This window comes from Leucopleurus acutus (assembly GCF_964270905.1).
Source record: "Leucopleurus acutus genome assembly, chromosome: 2".
Lineage (NCBI taxonomy): Eukaryota > Metazoa > Chordata > Mammalia > Artiodactyla > Delphinidae > Leucopleurus > Leucopleurus acutus.
The window spans coordinates 102,838,913-102,855,907 of record NC_139143.1 but is presented as its reverse complement, the minus strand read 5'-3'; the positions used below and the strand labels follow the sequence as shown (position 1 = coordinate 102,855,907).

The window sequence follows — 16,995 nt, the reverse complement described above, 5'->3', positions numbered from 1 at the left end:
TTGTAACTTTGAAATGATAGTAATGTGGCTACTCAGTTAATTAGTATGTACAACTCAACAAAGTCTGGAAAACTAACCCAATGAAGAGATAATAATAATCATGCAACACAAGTCTGATAGTGTCCAAATATATGAATTTTTATTCTGGTAGTTGTGATTACAGTTTACATCTTCCTTTTATTGCTGTTTTTGGGGATCCACTGAAGTAATTAAGATTTTTCTTTAATTATTAACTGGGAACAATCCCCAGCAAAATAATTCCTTTGTTTTTCTATGATACTTACTGCAGGGCCAGGTTCCCCAGGGGGACCAGGATCTCCAGGAAAACCAACAGGACCCTAAAATAATGTTTTTAAAGGAAAGGAAATAAATGAAAAATTATTATAAAGTCATGATATTCTGAAATTTAAGAGGTAAAAATCATGGTAAAACCATATGAGAATATCTCTCTTCTCCTGCTAGAATTTTTTTAAAAAATGAAATGATTTGAGAATGCTTATGAATACATCAAACAATGAAAAGTCAACTTCACCAGCTATGGGCCAAAGTCTCATGATTTCTAGTCTTTCTACGAAAAGCTTCAGGTGGCTTTGACATAGATGCCACTTTAAAGAGGACCAAGGTCACTTACCGGGTTACCCTTAGGGCCATCGTCACCTGATGGTCCTTTAGCACCAGGCGGCCCAGCAGCACCAGGTGGACCAGCTTCTCCTTTCTCTCCTCTTTCTCCTTTGGGACCCTACACAATGTAAGAAAAAGAATGATTATCTTACAAGCTTTAAATCAGTTTCTTAACCTTAGCATACGAGGTCAGACAATACTCTGCTGTGGGAGATTGTCTCATGCGTTGCAAGATGTTTAACAGCATTCAGATCTCTTTTACTTGGATGCCAGCAGTTAGCATTCCTCCAAGTGTGATAACGAAAAACGTCTCCAGACATTGCCAAATGTTTCCTGGGAGTGAAATTCACTCTCAGTTTAAACCAATCTAAATTAGAATAATGTAATGCTAATACAGTTCATAAATGTTTACTCGATGTAGCAGAGCTTGCTGGTTTCTTTTGTGGACAGTCCACCAAAGATATATGCAATAAACAGCTTATAGTTCTAATGTTCTAACTTATGCTAATGTAATTTTTTTTTTCAGTTTCTGTGTGAATCAAAATATGCAGAGGATAGGCAAAATTATTGAACAAAAAGGCTCTGCATTTGTGATGATTCTTAACGGGTTGGAAAGTGAAAGGAACTGAATCACAGCTAGTAGTTAAGCTACATGTTTAAAATACTCTGAAGGAAATATCTGATCCATAACACACTACATTGAAAATAACCCAGCACTTACGCCTGTGCCTGCTTCCCCAGGAGGCCCTGGGTTCCCTGCTTCTCCAGGCTCACCCTATAAAGAAGAGATCAAAAGAGTATCATAGCACAGAAACAATGTTTCACATTTGTTAAACTTCCTTCAATGATGACCATGACACTTTAAACTAGCCCTTAACTCATTATATTATTTAAAAGGCAGCGGACAACTTTGATAAAAAGAAAAAACTTTTCCTATTACTGACCTTAATACTTTTATTTCTCAAGTGGGGAGATAGAACTGGATAAGCTGGATGCTACAATTCTCATCAGTTAGTTAATACCCAGAGCATTAACCCAAGTTACCACCAAACCACACAAAACAGACATTTGCATGTTTCCTAAAAATTGTGTATTTGTGTTGCATCAATATTCATATTATAATTAAGTTTATGGATTAAACAATTTAAAATGTTTTTTACTAAAATATGAATTTACTTTACTATAATAATCAATTTCGTAGTATTTTGATAATCTTATAAAATTTAGTTAGTAGAGGTCTAAAGAGGTCTAAAGTAGAGCTATAAATAAATACAAAAACACTATTTATAAGATACACTTAGATACAAATTAAAACTGCTCTGTTTGAGGATATATATTGGTAGTCTTTATGATCTCCATGTATAGATGTGGATGGCTATTTTATGGCTCAGTGCAATAATAAATAAACCTCCTAGCCTAGTAGGCTTCCCTTATGAAAGTCTGTTACTAACTCTTCACACTTAGAAATGCATACAAACATAATATTCGGTTCAAGTAATCATCCAAGTGAAGTAATACAATACATTCATGTACCATGTTTCTATACAAAATCAGTAGTACTAGAAACTCTGAAGTGAAAATTGTTCTAAATTTTTTTAAAATGTGAGGCCTGAATTTTCTTTAATTTTTAACTCAGCTATTTCCAATATTCCTGGCACAGATCCACTGCTCATAAATTGGTTTGAAATGTATTATATTAAATATAAACATAATTCCAGGGGAGAGACTATTTTGTGTACATTATTTCTTATTCTTTGAGAATATGCACATATTTTAACTTCTTGAATTATCTGCATAATGAGTGAAGATATCAAGTACTTTCTAAGAATTCATTAGTAGTATTATGTGTAAATTATTTTCTCTCTCAAGTAGGTAGCAAATATTTCCAATTATCTTGAATAAACTTTACAAGTAAAATATTGCATTTACATTATTTTCAAAGCAATGAATCATTCATCTATCCCAGTATGATGGAAAAATATGCAAGTGATATTTTTATGAGTCATTATTCACATCTTTGAAAAAAAACTTAAGCAGTTTGCCATTCAAATCAACTGTAAAATGTCCATATTAAATTCTTTATATATGGAATATATATAGTATACTGCATAACCTCAGTTAGATGTGAAATTTAAAATAGCCAAACTCACACAAGCAGAGAGTAGAATGGTGGTCACCAGGGGTTGGAGAGTGGGGGCCATGGGGAGATGTTGGTTAAAGTGTACAAAATTTCAGATACTCAAGATGAATAAGTTCTGGAGATCTAATATATAGCAATATGACTATAATTAACAATATTGTATTGTGTGCTTGAAATTTGCTAACAGGGTAGATCTTAAGTTTTCTCATCACACAACCAAAAAATGGTAACTGTGAGGTGATGAATATGTTAATTACTTTGAGTGTGGGCATTATTTCACAATGTGACATGTATCGAAATATCAATTATATGCCTTAAAAATACACAATATTTTTTACAGCTTTATTGGAGTATAATTGCTTTACAATGGTATGTTAGTTTCTGCTTTATAACAAAGTGAATCAGTTATACATATATATATGTTCCCATATCTCTTCCCTCCTGCGTCTCCCTCCCTCCCACCCTCCCTATCCCAGCCTTCCAGACGGTCACAAGGCACTGAGCTGATCTCCCTGTGCTATGCAGCTGCTTCCCACTATCTACCTTACATTTGGTAGTGTATATATGTCCATGCCTCTCTCTTGCTTTGTCACAGCTTACACTTCCCCCTCCCCATATCCTCAAGTCCATTCTCTAGTAGGTCTGTGTCTTTATTCCTGTCTTACCCCTAGGTTCTTCATGACATTTTTTCCCCTTAAATTCCATATATATGTGTTAGCATATGGTATTTCTCTTTCTCTTTCTGACTTACTTCACTCTGTATGACAGACTCTAGGTCTATCCACCTAATTACAAATAGCTCAATTTCGTTTCCTTTTATGGCTGAGTAATATTCCATTGTATATATGTGCCAGTATGGAGGTTCCTTAAAAAACTACAAATAGAACTACCATATGACCCAGGAATCCCATTACTGGGCATATACCCTGAGAAAACCATAATTCAAAAAGAGTCATGTACCAAAATGTTCACTGCAGCTCTATTTAAAATAGCCTGGAGATGGAAACAACCTAAGTGTCCATCATCAGATGAATGGATAAAGAAGATGTGGCACAAAAATACACAATTTTTATTTGTCAACTATACCTCAATAAAGCTAGGGAAAAAGGAAATACAGGAAATCTATTGACTATGTACAAAATGTTTTCACATGTACCACATTAACTCATAGTGATATCATAAGAGTTAGAACTAGAAGGGAAATAACTGCATATTTTGTGTTTTTTATTAATCTGTGTATTTTGTTGTTCCCCTTTAATCCCTGTCCACTATAAAGTTAAACTAGATTCTGAAATGATTCCATTTGTTTATTTTTTTTTTATGAGGGAAATAATAGGTGGTGAAGAGACAGGATTAAATAATTGTCAAAAATAGTACAGATGAACCTATTTGCAAAGCAGTAATAGAGACACAGACATGGAGAACAAATGTATGGACACCAATGGCAGAAAGGGGGGGGTGGAATAAATTGGGAGATTGGGATTGACATATATAAACTACTATGTATAAAACAAATAACTAATGAGAACCTACTGTATAGCACAGGGGAAAAAAAAAGAAGGTACAATCTATTTGTAGGACATATATTAAATTAATCTTAAAATGCATTCCAATATACAGTAGGTGCAGACAAATACTGTTTGATTCCACTTGTACAAGGCACCTAGAATAGTCAAATTCATAGAATCAGAAAGTACATCGGTAGATGCCAAGGGTCAGGGGGTAAGGGGAGTAGGTCAGGGGTAAGGGGACCTAGTGTTTAAAGGGGACAGAGTTTCAGTTTAGGAAGGTGAAAAATTCGGGAGATGGATGATGGTGAGAGCTGCACAACAATGTGAACATACTTAGTGCCACTGAACTGTACAGTTAAATATGGTTAAAATAGTATGTTTTATAATATGTGACTTTTACCACAATAAAAAACATTAAAAAAATTTAAAGACAAATTTTTACTACAAAATCTCTTCATTTTGAGAGCAATGCATTAATATTAAATTCTCTAATATATATATATATATGAAAATTACCTTTTTTGAGTATTAGAGATAAGTGTGCACAATATAAATAGCAATTACTTAAGATGAAATTAATATTAAATCTATAAAGGTCCCATTTAAAATCTTTGGAAAGGGGATAGGACAAAATCACAAGGAAAGAAATAAAACACTGTAACAAGACTACATTATACAAATTAAATATCTCTAGTATCAATGAGGCTATACCATGTTTATTCTAAGTAATAATAATTGATTTAAATACAATAATATAAATTCTATTAAGAGTATTGGCATATAAAGGAGGTGCTAGTTTATACATTTATTATTACTTATCATGTAACTATTTTATCCCATGTTAAAATTAAAGCCCCCTTCAGAAGAGACAGCAAATTACTCTGTATGCCTAAAGTCGTAACAGATGTATTCATTCTTAAGGTAATATCCTGTTCTGTCTCCTTGTTTTGAAGAAAACACTAAAGTACAAAATCTATCAATAGAAAATATATATTACATGGAAAACAAGTTAAACTTATTTAAGCAAGTGCAGCATGACTAAAGTATCTTTGTTTCTCTTTTCTTTTTTTCATTGAATAAGTGACTGGGAATAAATTTTCCAAAATAGAAATGGGGAAGAATTCAAACCAAATCAGAGTTGATGTCAAATATCTGTAATCCACATAATAGTATATTATCCTAGATTATGAAGAAATAAATAACATTAGGGTTTCATTTCTATCCTGCTGTCACATAGAAACTGTTTTAAACAGAGAAAAAATAAAACTCTGTTTTTTTAGTATAACAAATTTAGATTCAGGTATGTTTTAATTGTAAGAAGTTGAACGCTATCCTCATTGACTGAATCATTCCGTGAAGATTCAAAATTGGCCAAGTATTAGCAGATAGGCTTTAAACAAATGGAAACAGTACGGAAAATAAGTTATCCAAAAATCCAAACATCTGGCATCCATGTTTATCTTCAAGGGTAGCACAGAGGATAAAACCAAAAAAGAAGCAACTAAAGCACTTAAAGTTTTTCCCACTGCACACAAAAGCTTTAGGAAACAAGTAAAATAGGCTGAAAAGACTATTAAATGGTTTTAGAATTTGCTATATCGGCAAAAAACTAAAATTAGAGGCTACTTCTCACAACTATCTGGTCAGTATTAGAGCCAAAAGAGGATGATGCAAAGGGAAGAAAGAGGAAAGGTGTGGGCCATCTTCATCAGTCTACTGTTATGATACCATTAGACACCAGTCCTCTCTTCTGCTATTCTTTCTATGACAACTGAATTCAACAAAAAAAGAGATTCTTTCAGTTACACTCTCAACTTATCTGCATTTTTCAACACGAAACTTTAAATTTAAGAATATAAACCAAGAGTTGATCAATCAAAAAAACTAGACTGTTTATGCAGTAAGAATTAGATAATAACTTTCAAATATTTCTAATTTAGTAATTAAGAAACTATATAATAGTTAATCATATAAAATTAATTATAATCAAAATGCTAGAATGTGGGTGTTGAGAAGAAATAAACACCAAAGTATTAGGTTCTCAACCTACTACCTTTCTTTTTCTGAGGGCCAAATACTTTGATTAAGATAAATGAATGAGTATGAGATATGCTATGTCAAAATTTTTGAGACTAAACAACAGAATCATTTTTATGATTAGGATAAGTCTATACTTTTGATATTTATTAACAAAACTGAAGCAAACTCAGGAAATTTCTAAGTTTTTTTCCCTGCATAATATTTTATCATATGAAATTTAATTTTCATCCCTCAAAATTGGTAAATTATTTTTTAAATAAAGCAAATAACAATGTTAATTTTCTTGAAAATTATTTTAAGAAATGAGAATGAATGCATAAATAACAAATCAGAGGATGATTTTGACATTTTCATGAAAAGGAAGAGCAGATATTTTAAATAAAATCATGTTCATGAAAAAAATAAGCTATTCTGAGCCCAGATATTATGGCACATGCCAACTATTTTGAAAAGTGCCAAAGACAGGTCATAATATTAGTAATGAAAATATAACTCCAAATATGATGAACTGAATGATTAATTCTTTTATAATATGAAGGATTCTTTTCTAGCATTTAAGTCAGTTACATATTTTTTGCTTTTAAGTCAGTTACCAATCTCTTCTATTTTCAATAATGAAGGGTACTAGAGCCACAGTCTAGTCAAACTTACATGGGTTAGAGTGGATCCTGATTTAATCCCTTTCTAATAACAAAACCTTAATGAAATTACTGAAATTCTCTACGATTCAGCTCACTCAGCCTAAAAATGTGGGTAATAATAGTAATGCCATCATCATGGAGGGGCTGTGTTGATTAAAGGAAATAATCCACTGCTCAGCACAATACCTGTCAATCAAAAATGTGATATCTCTAAATCACTTTTTCTTTAATTATTTAACTATTAGAGCAGATGAACTGTAGTTCATATAACTATGTGTAAAATACTTAGAAAGACAGAACTATTAAAAGCACTTATAATACTAGCTAATATTGTCAAATTCCTCAATTCTCGCTGTTTCAAACTGTCTATATCACTGCATTCCTCACCTTTTCTCCAACACCACCAACTGAGCCAATGGATCCCGGGGGTCCTTGTGGTCCCTGTAGTGTAGGAAAAGGAATACAGTTACGCTTGCTCTTAAAATAAAATATAAAATTACAAATATAAGTCCAGTTATTCTCAGAGGGAGAGAAATATTATGCAAGAATATTCCAAGTCATTTGAAAGATGAGACAAAATGATGAACTTTATTGAGTTGTCAAATTTACTGGATAGCAAATAATTTAATTATACTAAATTGATTTTCAAATTCACCAGAATTTTGAAGATAAGGTAGGAGACTTTCCAACTCTAGTCATGTTAGTTGATACTTGAAACATAATTTCAATCTGTCTGCCTATTGAAGAGATCAGATTTAGAGGATGATTTTGTAGATTTTTTTAGTGGATCAAGATATGACTCTGGTTAAGAATTATGTAATCCATGCAAAAAACAATATAAACTATCTCTTAAACTTTAAATTACATAGGGGGAATTAAAACCTAAAAGCATTTTTAGTACATCTGTGCCTAATCTATTTTACCCAGTTCTGGTCTGACAAAATTAAAAGCAGGAATAACAGAAGAGCAATAAAGACAAGAATAAATGACTTGTTCTTTGTGAAAAGGGAAAGTCAAATGGAAACAGAACATCAAAGCCTATAAATTTGTTAATGGTAACAGTAAGATAAATATGGCATTACATTCCTGTAATATTGGAACAGTCAGTCAACAATTAAGCTTGGGGGAGGAAAGCTTTATACAGTTGACAGGAAACATTTTTTACATGGTAAGAGGTGCACATATTATCATGCACATATTACTCTAACATATTTTATAGAAGGAAAATACAAAACTTTTAGATAGTAGATGCATAAATAAAAGCTGTTTGGAGTACAGACCTAGGCTAGTACAATCAAGCCAATTACAACCATCTCCTCAAGCAATTGTAAAAGATAAAGGTTAAATTGGAAACAATTCAGCAACATTGTACAGTTATTATGTGCAAGACAGTATGTTGAACTGAACAATGCAGTTCTTAGAGCTAGTATTTCTAATTCACCAATAAATATTAATATATATTGACTGTAAGTTTTGTACCTATATTATATTTGTGAGGACTAGCTCCCTACAAAGCTTTTCTTTTCCTGTAAAATAAAATGGAGTGAGTAAATGATCCTTGAGCTCTTGTTCTCTTAAACATTTAACAGGAGTGTAATTGTCTCCATTATGTCTTGACACTACCTGCTATTAAATAATATCTATATAACTTCAAAATAATTAACATATTTCACAGTCTTACATCAGCTCCATTGGGACCTTGAGGACCTCTGGGGCCTGGAGGACCAGGTGGACCCTGTAAGAGATGAATATTAAGGTCTATGAAGTCTAAACTCAAATGCATTTCTGATATTTCATTTTGTGATTAAGAAAACTAAAAGAAGTTTCAGCCTGCAAAATCATAGTCAGTGAAGCATATCAGTGTTATAAGTCATTTGTGATGGATACAACATCATGTTAGCAAATGATTATTTACACATAGCTATGGGGAAATTAGAACTGCAGGAAGAACAATTTAATTAAAAATTAGAAAAGTCTATTGTTACTATCTGATACAATGAAGTCATACAGCTAGAAATATTTTAGGCTAGAATATGCCAGAATGCTAGAGTATAAAAGGAACATAAACTTTGAAGCGGAAATGGTGCTTGAGTAGATTTAGAATTCATTAATTCTATATTTTTATTTGTATATTTTTGTTTTGTTTTTTATGTCAGCTCTCATGTTACATATGCTAGAATTGGAATAAGATTAACTATTTAGTTGTCTTCCTCAAACAAAGGGTCTCTCTCTTGGTTGTGCTTTAAGATTACCTTGGGGCACTTTTTATAAAATACTGGTGACCAGAACCCCTGACTTCAAGAATGTATTAATGATTCAGGGAACCATAGCAAGCATATTTAGAGAGGAGTTTGCTATGTAATGATGCTGTTTGAGGTATTAATTAGTTATTTGAATCAGCAATATTTATGTTCTCAGTTTTTAAGTTTATTGTAATAAGAATAATTTCTTATTTGAAGAAAATGAAATCTAATATGCAAATATAAAAATATCAAAATATGTATTCTGAAGGAAGCAAAAATTGGGGGCAATGTTTATTGAAGGGAAAGAACAATTAGGAAATGTATTCATTACATTTCATAGATTTCAATGACCTTGGCTAATTGTTTCCTTAACCAAGATAGTACTTAATCAGCAAATATATGTATTTCAAGTTTTTAGTTGAATTATTAGACTTAAACTTAGAGGAGAAATCCAGAATCAATAAATGCAAATTTTTATGTTATAGCATTCTGATTAAGACAGAATTCCTTATTAAATTAAGAATTTGTTTCAAAGTACAATTAATTTTTAATACTGTTAACATTTGCTAATTATCTAAATCCTGGGTAACTATTATCTATTATTTACCTGTTTCACATCAAAGTCCAGAGCTAAAGACTAATAAGTAATTGAAGTGTGGCAGTTTATATACACTTCAACAATAAATACACATAGAAATAAAAAATATATAACAATACATCAACCTAAGAATACCATATATGTATAAAACACTACTCCAAAGTGAGAAAGAGAAAAGATAGAGAATTAGTCAAGACTGTGGCGGGAGATTCAATAGCGACAGATGCAAGTTTGGGTGAGAATCAGGGAGGCATCAATCTGAAAAATCATAGCCTTTAGGGCTACTTTGTTCATACTAATAAACCTTAAGAAAGATGTTAGTAATGTAGAAATTCACAGCATACATCAATTCTAAAACATAGAAACTTACCATGGGACCAACATCCCCATTTTCACCTTTTTCACCAGGTGGGCCTGGCAGACCCTAAGAAAATATAGTAGAAAATAATAAAAGTCATTCATGTATTTAAAAAATATATATTTGGCTAATTTCTAATATAGAATTAAAAATCAAATATAAGTTAAATAAGAACATGGAAATTGAGTCAAACGATCATTTGTCAAAATACTTACAATGCAAATATTGACTATATATGATGGAATCTTATATCTACATTCACTAATAAAATTTATGCTTTGTCTAATATACTGTTTGATTTCAGTTACATGAACTAAGCACATTATTTGGTCTGGGAATTTATGAATACTAAATCATTTTCTCCATCTTTTATGAGTAGTATATGGAACTACCATTGTAAAACTTTTTTGGAAAAATCTTGTCCCAAATTATTTTAGAACACCTTATCCAACGGAGGATTTTATAGCTAGGTATAGTCAAAACTCTTTCAAAAATAAATATTCCATCCAGTATATATCCAGGGTTACAAATATCTTCTGAACTTTTAATCTGTTAATTCCACTTCTGAATCTTAAAAACTCATAGGCCATGAGACCTGATATATTACACTTCCCTTATTCTCTCAATCCATTTCCTTTACATTCATTTGCAGTGTAAATGCTTTAGGAGAGGTTTTGTGCTACTGAATAAACTCAGAGCAGCTGCACACAAATTTCACCGGGCCCCGTCTTTATGGAAAAATTATTTTACTTCCTCTTGCTCTTCCTAACTAGTTCCCCCATGCAGAGCTGTTTATATTTCCTCTTTCATATCACAATGATACTTTGTACATATTTGAATGTACACTTAAAAACACAATTATACCAGTTGTTTACATACTTATCCTCACTGGGCAGTGCTCTTTCAGGTGTCAATTTTTTATCTCTAACAATAAGCAGAAGGCCAGGGAAAAACTGAGATTTTAATAAAATGTTGAATTTATGATGAATGAATGAATTCTAAGAAAATAAATCAACAGGAAATGCTACATGCAATAAGATGTTTCTTGTAACACTAGCTGATAGTTAAAATTCTCAATTATTCCAGATGTTTAATCATAAGAAAACATAGTTAAATAAATTTGGTTATATAAACTAATGGAATATTATAAGACTATAATTATGATACTAATATTCTAAATATGAATAATGTTTATGATAAGTATTAAATACAAATATAAATGAATGTATACGATAAATTTAACTGTGAAATATGTATTAAAATATGTATGATGACTATTGGACAGAAATAGTAAAAGTGGTAATAGGTTTTAATATGGTAGAATTATGGATTGTTTTAATTTTTAAAATGTTTTTGGGTTTATCATTATGTATATAAATCATACATTTTATACATATTTAAACATTTTTACAATAGTATTTCAGATATAATCTATTTAAGAAATAAAAAATACACGCTACATAAGCTCTACATTTCTACTGATATTTTAGTAAAGTTATTGACTTGGTCCTACACACAGTGGCTACAAAGTATTTGACCAAAACCCACACTAATAAATATACTTATTACCTAGTAAACATGCACATGTAAAATAGTTGAAACATAGGTTTCAAAAAGTAATACTTACCTTGAATGGATAGATGATGATCTTTGATATTTTTATTCTATTTTACCTTATCCTGTTATATTTCATTTTTTAATGCTGGTAATAACCCACTAAATTGTTTTTGTGACCTACTAATTCCATATGACTCTCAGTTTGGAGAGAGAGTACTTTACCGAGTATATTTGTAAACATTTTTTAATGTTCCATATATTCATTTTTAGAGGAAATATTAATTACTGATTTATAATGAACAACATATACCAGAATGTCATTTATTTTTTCTCATATATCATTCAGATGTCTAGGAAAATAGCCTATCATATGTACTTCCCAAACAGTTATCATCATCTGATGCTAGCTTCTAGAATTACTAGAGAAGTTCCTAGTAAGTTTCCTGGGAGGAAAGAGCCAGGTAGTGTTTCTGATTTTAGCCTGCTTAAAAATTATTTGAAAGAGATCCCTAAAATTTTAGATTCCCAGATCTACAACCTAAGAGATTCTAATTCATTGATGGAGCACATGAACTCAAATTCTTAACAGACAAGTAGATTTTTAACACAGATGAAATAAACATTTCAGTTTAAGTCCATTTCCTTAAGTAGTAAGCATTACAGCTTAAACATAATTAAGTTCTTATAAACACTGTATAAATTAACAATCACATTCCTTATCTTCTGTACAGGTTTCCACCACTTTTAGTACAGAGCGCATCTAATTTGGGATCCCCAAATTGAATGGTATAAAATATTTGCTCATAGTTGTCTTTTACTTCTATAATAAGCCCAGTCTGCATTTCCATCTTTTATTTACACATGATTATTCCTAATATTAGTTCAATAGAAACCTTCCAATAGAAAAATATTTATTTTTTATGAAGTTTGATTATAGTTCGAGTTAAGACAGAATGTTCTTCTTATTAAAATTAATAGAAACATAATGAGTCAAATTCTCTTGTTGCAGGAACTAAATGTGCAAAATTGCACTCCAGTTTTAATCAGTTTTCACATGTCCTACCTCTTTCCTAGGGAGTAATTTATGCATGGAGAGACTCTGTTTTAAGGTCTGTCAATTTAAAATCATTTACTACATAAGTGATGAAATAAAAAAATGAATTCAGGCCAAGAACTCTCATTCTATATGTCTCCTTCATATGCAGACAAATAGTAAACATAGAAATGAAAAATCAAGTCGTTTAAACAGAATATTAGATTATTATTATTTCTGTCTATTATAATTGCTAATATCTATTCTGCCATGAAGACTCAATTAAAGTATGCAGATGTGATTGTGAACATGTTAATTACATTAGCATCTTTTCAGATTCCTGATTTAAAGAGGTAGCTGTGGGAAAAATATAATCAATTTTTCAGGGAACTGATTTCTTGAGTCATTCTCATCAAAGAGGACATTTCTTACTCTGCGGAAATGAGGACTTTTTTATGTTTTATGTTAATATGTTGTAAATATAAGCTACAAGCACCTTTTTTAATCATGATAACTAAATTTCTAAATTACAAACTTTTGGATTCAGAATAATCAGTTAACTGAAAAAGCAGAAAGTGAGTGGTAATATATCCACTGGCAATCTAATTTTTAATGCCTTGTTGTTTTCAAATATGTGTACTTCTCATACATACTGATATATACTACTCAGGATTGCTTATTTATTATTGTCTAACAAGTATAAAAGGGCTAAACACAAATATGAAATGAAGTTTTTACATTTTCCAAGTTGAAAAATAATTATTTTGGCATTAAAAAAAGTAGAAAATTATAACATCATGTTCACTGGTAGACATCCATTGAGTGTTATAACAATAATTGTTATGATAATATAATTATATTTTTACAATATAATTTGTACAATTATATATATAATAAGCTAGTTAATATTAAAAACTAATATTCTATGGCTTTACTTATGAAAATAGAGATAAAAATTAAATTTATACAAATTCAACTTTTACTTACTTTTCCACAACTTCACAAAATTTTGAGTACAATGAACTAGATGATTTAATTTAATCATTTCTAAAATTGCTAATGTGGCATAACTAATATTCACATGGCACCCAAATAGCATTTAAAACAAAATTTTTTAATCTTTTAGAGGATCACTAGGTAGGTATTGAATAAGCAAGTGGGAGAAGAAAGTCAGATGTTTCCAAAGTTTGTAGGAAGTAGTTAACCTCACATGGAAGAGTGGAAAAACAACTCAGAACAGATGTCTACTATGCAATGTTTTGCCTAAGAACCCAGTTGTAAGCCATATTTGAATGAAAATGTTTTAGCCTACAATGTTTTACAATTTAATATTTCCTCCCCTGAAAGTGTTTCATAAAATACAAATTATAATTGTAAATTTAAGAAGTTATTTTAAATGACCAATTTACTGTTAATTTGTTTATTTTACCTATTATTGTTTAACATTTCTTGTTGTTAGTTTCTGTTAATAGTTGCGATTGACAGTTTGCTATTTATCAAAAGGCTTTTAATTTTTGCTAGCCATCTGGAGTACTAATTTTCTTGCTGTGAGATGTGTGAAAGAATGCTTCTAACATCTTGCTTCTAACTGTCACACTTAAAGAAGTTGTCATTCATTTTCCAAATACAATGAGGATGAAGAAAAGGGGTGTTATACCTATGGTGGGGCTAAATAAACTCCAGAAACAGAAACCAGGGCTGATGCAGCTTCAGAAAAATTAATAATAATTGATTAAAAGCAGTTAAAGTTCAGATACACATTTAAGTAAAACAGTCATTATACTTAAACTTTGTATCCTAGTTCCCAGATAGAAAGAAGGAAAGCTGTTTTGTTTTACAACTTCCGGAAAACCTGGTGTGAAAAGTAAGTGGGAATGACAAGGTTGTGCAACTCAGAGAACATCTTACCTGAAGACCTATGGGACCCGGAGGTCCTGGGAAACCTCTGGCACCTTCATCACCTTTTTGTCCAAACATCCCCTGCTGACCTCTGGGACCTGGCTCACCATCACCTCCCTAGAAAAGACCAATAAAAATGATCACAAACTGGAAGAATCATGATTCTGCTACAAGTCATCATAAAAATGTAGCCATTTCTAATTTAATCAAAGACAGTTTATTTATAAGTTACCAAGTACAAAGTAAGTTACATTTCCATTATCTGCTGCAAATATACCATTGTTAGTTTTGCTTACATTATTTGATTCTGAAATATGACTGATTTTGATTTTCTCACGTATATCAAGTGAAGTAAAAGCTATTTAAAAAGGGAAAATAATGTTCAAAATTGTCTATGAAGTACTTCTCAACTGTTTATTATCTATCTTCAAATGAAGTCACAGTGTTTTTTGTTTAAAAGATCAGCTTGGTTAGCTATATTAGATAATTTAAACTTGATTTAATGTTAAGCATACAAACTTATTACCACATGAAACAGACTGGTTATGTGACAGTTCATAAATCTGATCAGAGAACGGTAAGGCTTTAGATTTGCTGAATAAAGAGGAATACTTACAGCAATTCCAGGGGCACCAACTGGACCTTGAAGACCTGGGGGACCAGGAGGACCCTGCGGTGAGATAAAAATCTGTAATTTTGAAACTGAAACCAGAGGAGCCTGAGCTATGTAGTGCAGAGCATTTGGTTGATCAAAATCTATTAATCATCTCTACATTTCTTGGGGAAAAAAAAAATGTTTTGGCATTCAGTACAGTCAACCATTATTTATTTTACTCCTTGAGACTCAGACTTGCCTACTTGCAATCAATTTTAAATTGGCAGTTATTGAAAGCATTCTCAACTATAATGTTGTGGATATTTAAAAATGGATTTCTATGCTAATATAAATCATGTTGAAATTTCACACTTGAAAAATTTCAAAATACCAGATTTCTTTAATGAGATATGTATGTGTCAGAAAGAGCACATGAAAAAAGCATCCATATGCTATCTTCTAAATGAAAAATAGGATGTGGGGAATTCTATATGACAGAAAGTAATGATATATGAAACCTCAGAATTTTCTTTATATGTAAACACATGCAAACTCAGTATTATATATTAAGTATACTGGAACGCCTTATTTTGAGCAGTAGATTTCAATGGCTTTATGAGTCTTACATACATAAATATTACTTCTTAACTGTCCTTTTTTCCAACATAAATAACTGATCAGGCACTATAAAAGATCCAAATATTAAAGAGTCATTGGATTGGATTGCTCTTTTTCTTAAAACTGCCACACAGTGGGAAGAGGGCTTATAGCATAGGTTCTGGAGGTATGTGTGGTTCAGGGACCACTGGGGTACCTGAGTCCCTGTCAGGTTTCCACTAGGTCAAAAATTCTTTTCATAACAACTTTAAGATATTATTTGTCTTTAAACCATATGGTATTCAAACTAATGGTGCAAAAACAATGGAGGGTAAAAGTGCTGATGATTTAGTCTCATTCTGTGGCTTTTAGGGTTGGAATTATTGCATTTCTTAACACATAATTTGAAAAGAGGTTTTATTAAAATTGACTGAATCTCAAACTGAATAGTTCCCACAGAGGTAATATAGTAGCAATATTATAATCTTCGGAGAGGTAAGAGAATAGTAATATGAAAAAATATCCATGGTTAACACCAAAAGGAGTTAAATGAATAATGCCCCCTCAATAAGAAATAGGAAACTTACATTTTCTCCTTTGTCACCCTTGCTGCCTTTCTGTCCTGGTTCACCGATTTCACCCTGTATTTGAAAGATTTGAGTTAAAGTTTACCTCTAATATGTCATACCTGCCATTGCATTGTCATCACTATCATTGTATGATTAAATTTTACTTTAATGTAATTATGTGCTAACATTTAATGTCAGAGTTTAAATTGGAGAAGCCTGCTTCTCACTTTCTAGTATTGACTAATATTGATTTCTAATATTGATTAGTATATAGACAAACAAAAGTCAACTGGACTTTGAGGAATACTGCAGCTGGATTTTTCTGCAGCTGGATAATTCACAAAATCAATTTTGTCTGAAATATTACCAGTATAAACTAATAATGAAAATACATTAATTTATATGAAAATATAATTACACATTAATCAAAAATCAATTATTTTTTCTCCTAGTTTTCCAACTGCTAAAATGTTGCACATTATCAGAGCACTGGTTAACAAATTATGTTATATAATTTCACAATAATATTAGAAAATATATTCAGTTCAAACACAACATAGCTATACATTCAAAATCAAGAGCTTAGAATCTTT

At 31.1% G+C, this 16,995-nt stretch overlaps 1 protein-coding gene across 4 annotated transcripts in view; it reads right to left on the bottom strand.

Annotated features, from left to right (window-relative positions):
• Positions 1-16,995, bottom strand: part of COL11A1 (collagen type XI alpha 1 chain) — a gene marked incomplete at both ends in the record, with an annotated part of 195,096 nt that overhangs the window by 30,104 nt on the left and 147,997 nt on the right. For all 4 annotated transcript variants that reach the window (XM_082832567.1, XM_082832570.1, XM_082832568.1 and 1 more), the window contains 9 exons: positions 285-338; positions 632-739; positions 1,343-1,396; positions 7,341-7,394; positions 8,635-8,688; positions 10,165-10,218; positions 14,651-14,758; positions 15,258-15,311; positions 16,421-16,474. In XM_082832567.1, the coding sequence (XP_082688693.1) occupies positions 285-338; positions 632-739; positions 1,343-1,396; positions 7,341-7,394; positions 8,635-8,688; positions 10,165-10,218; positions 14,651-14,758; positions 15,258-15,311; positions 16,421-16,474 (594 nt within the window). The remainder of the gene's footprint in view (positions 1-284; positions 339-631; positions 740-1,342; positions 1,397-7,340; positions 7,395-8,634; positions 8,689-10,164; positions 10,219-14,650; positions 14,759-15,257; positions 15,312-16,420; positions 16,475-16,995) is intronic.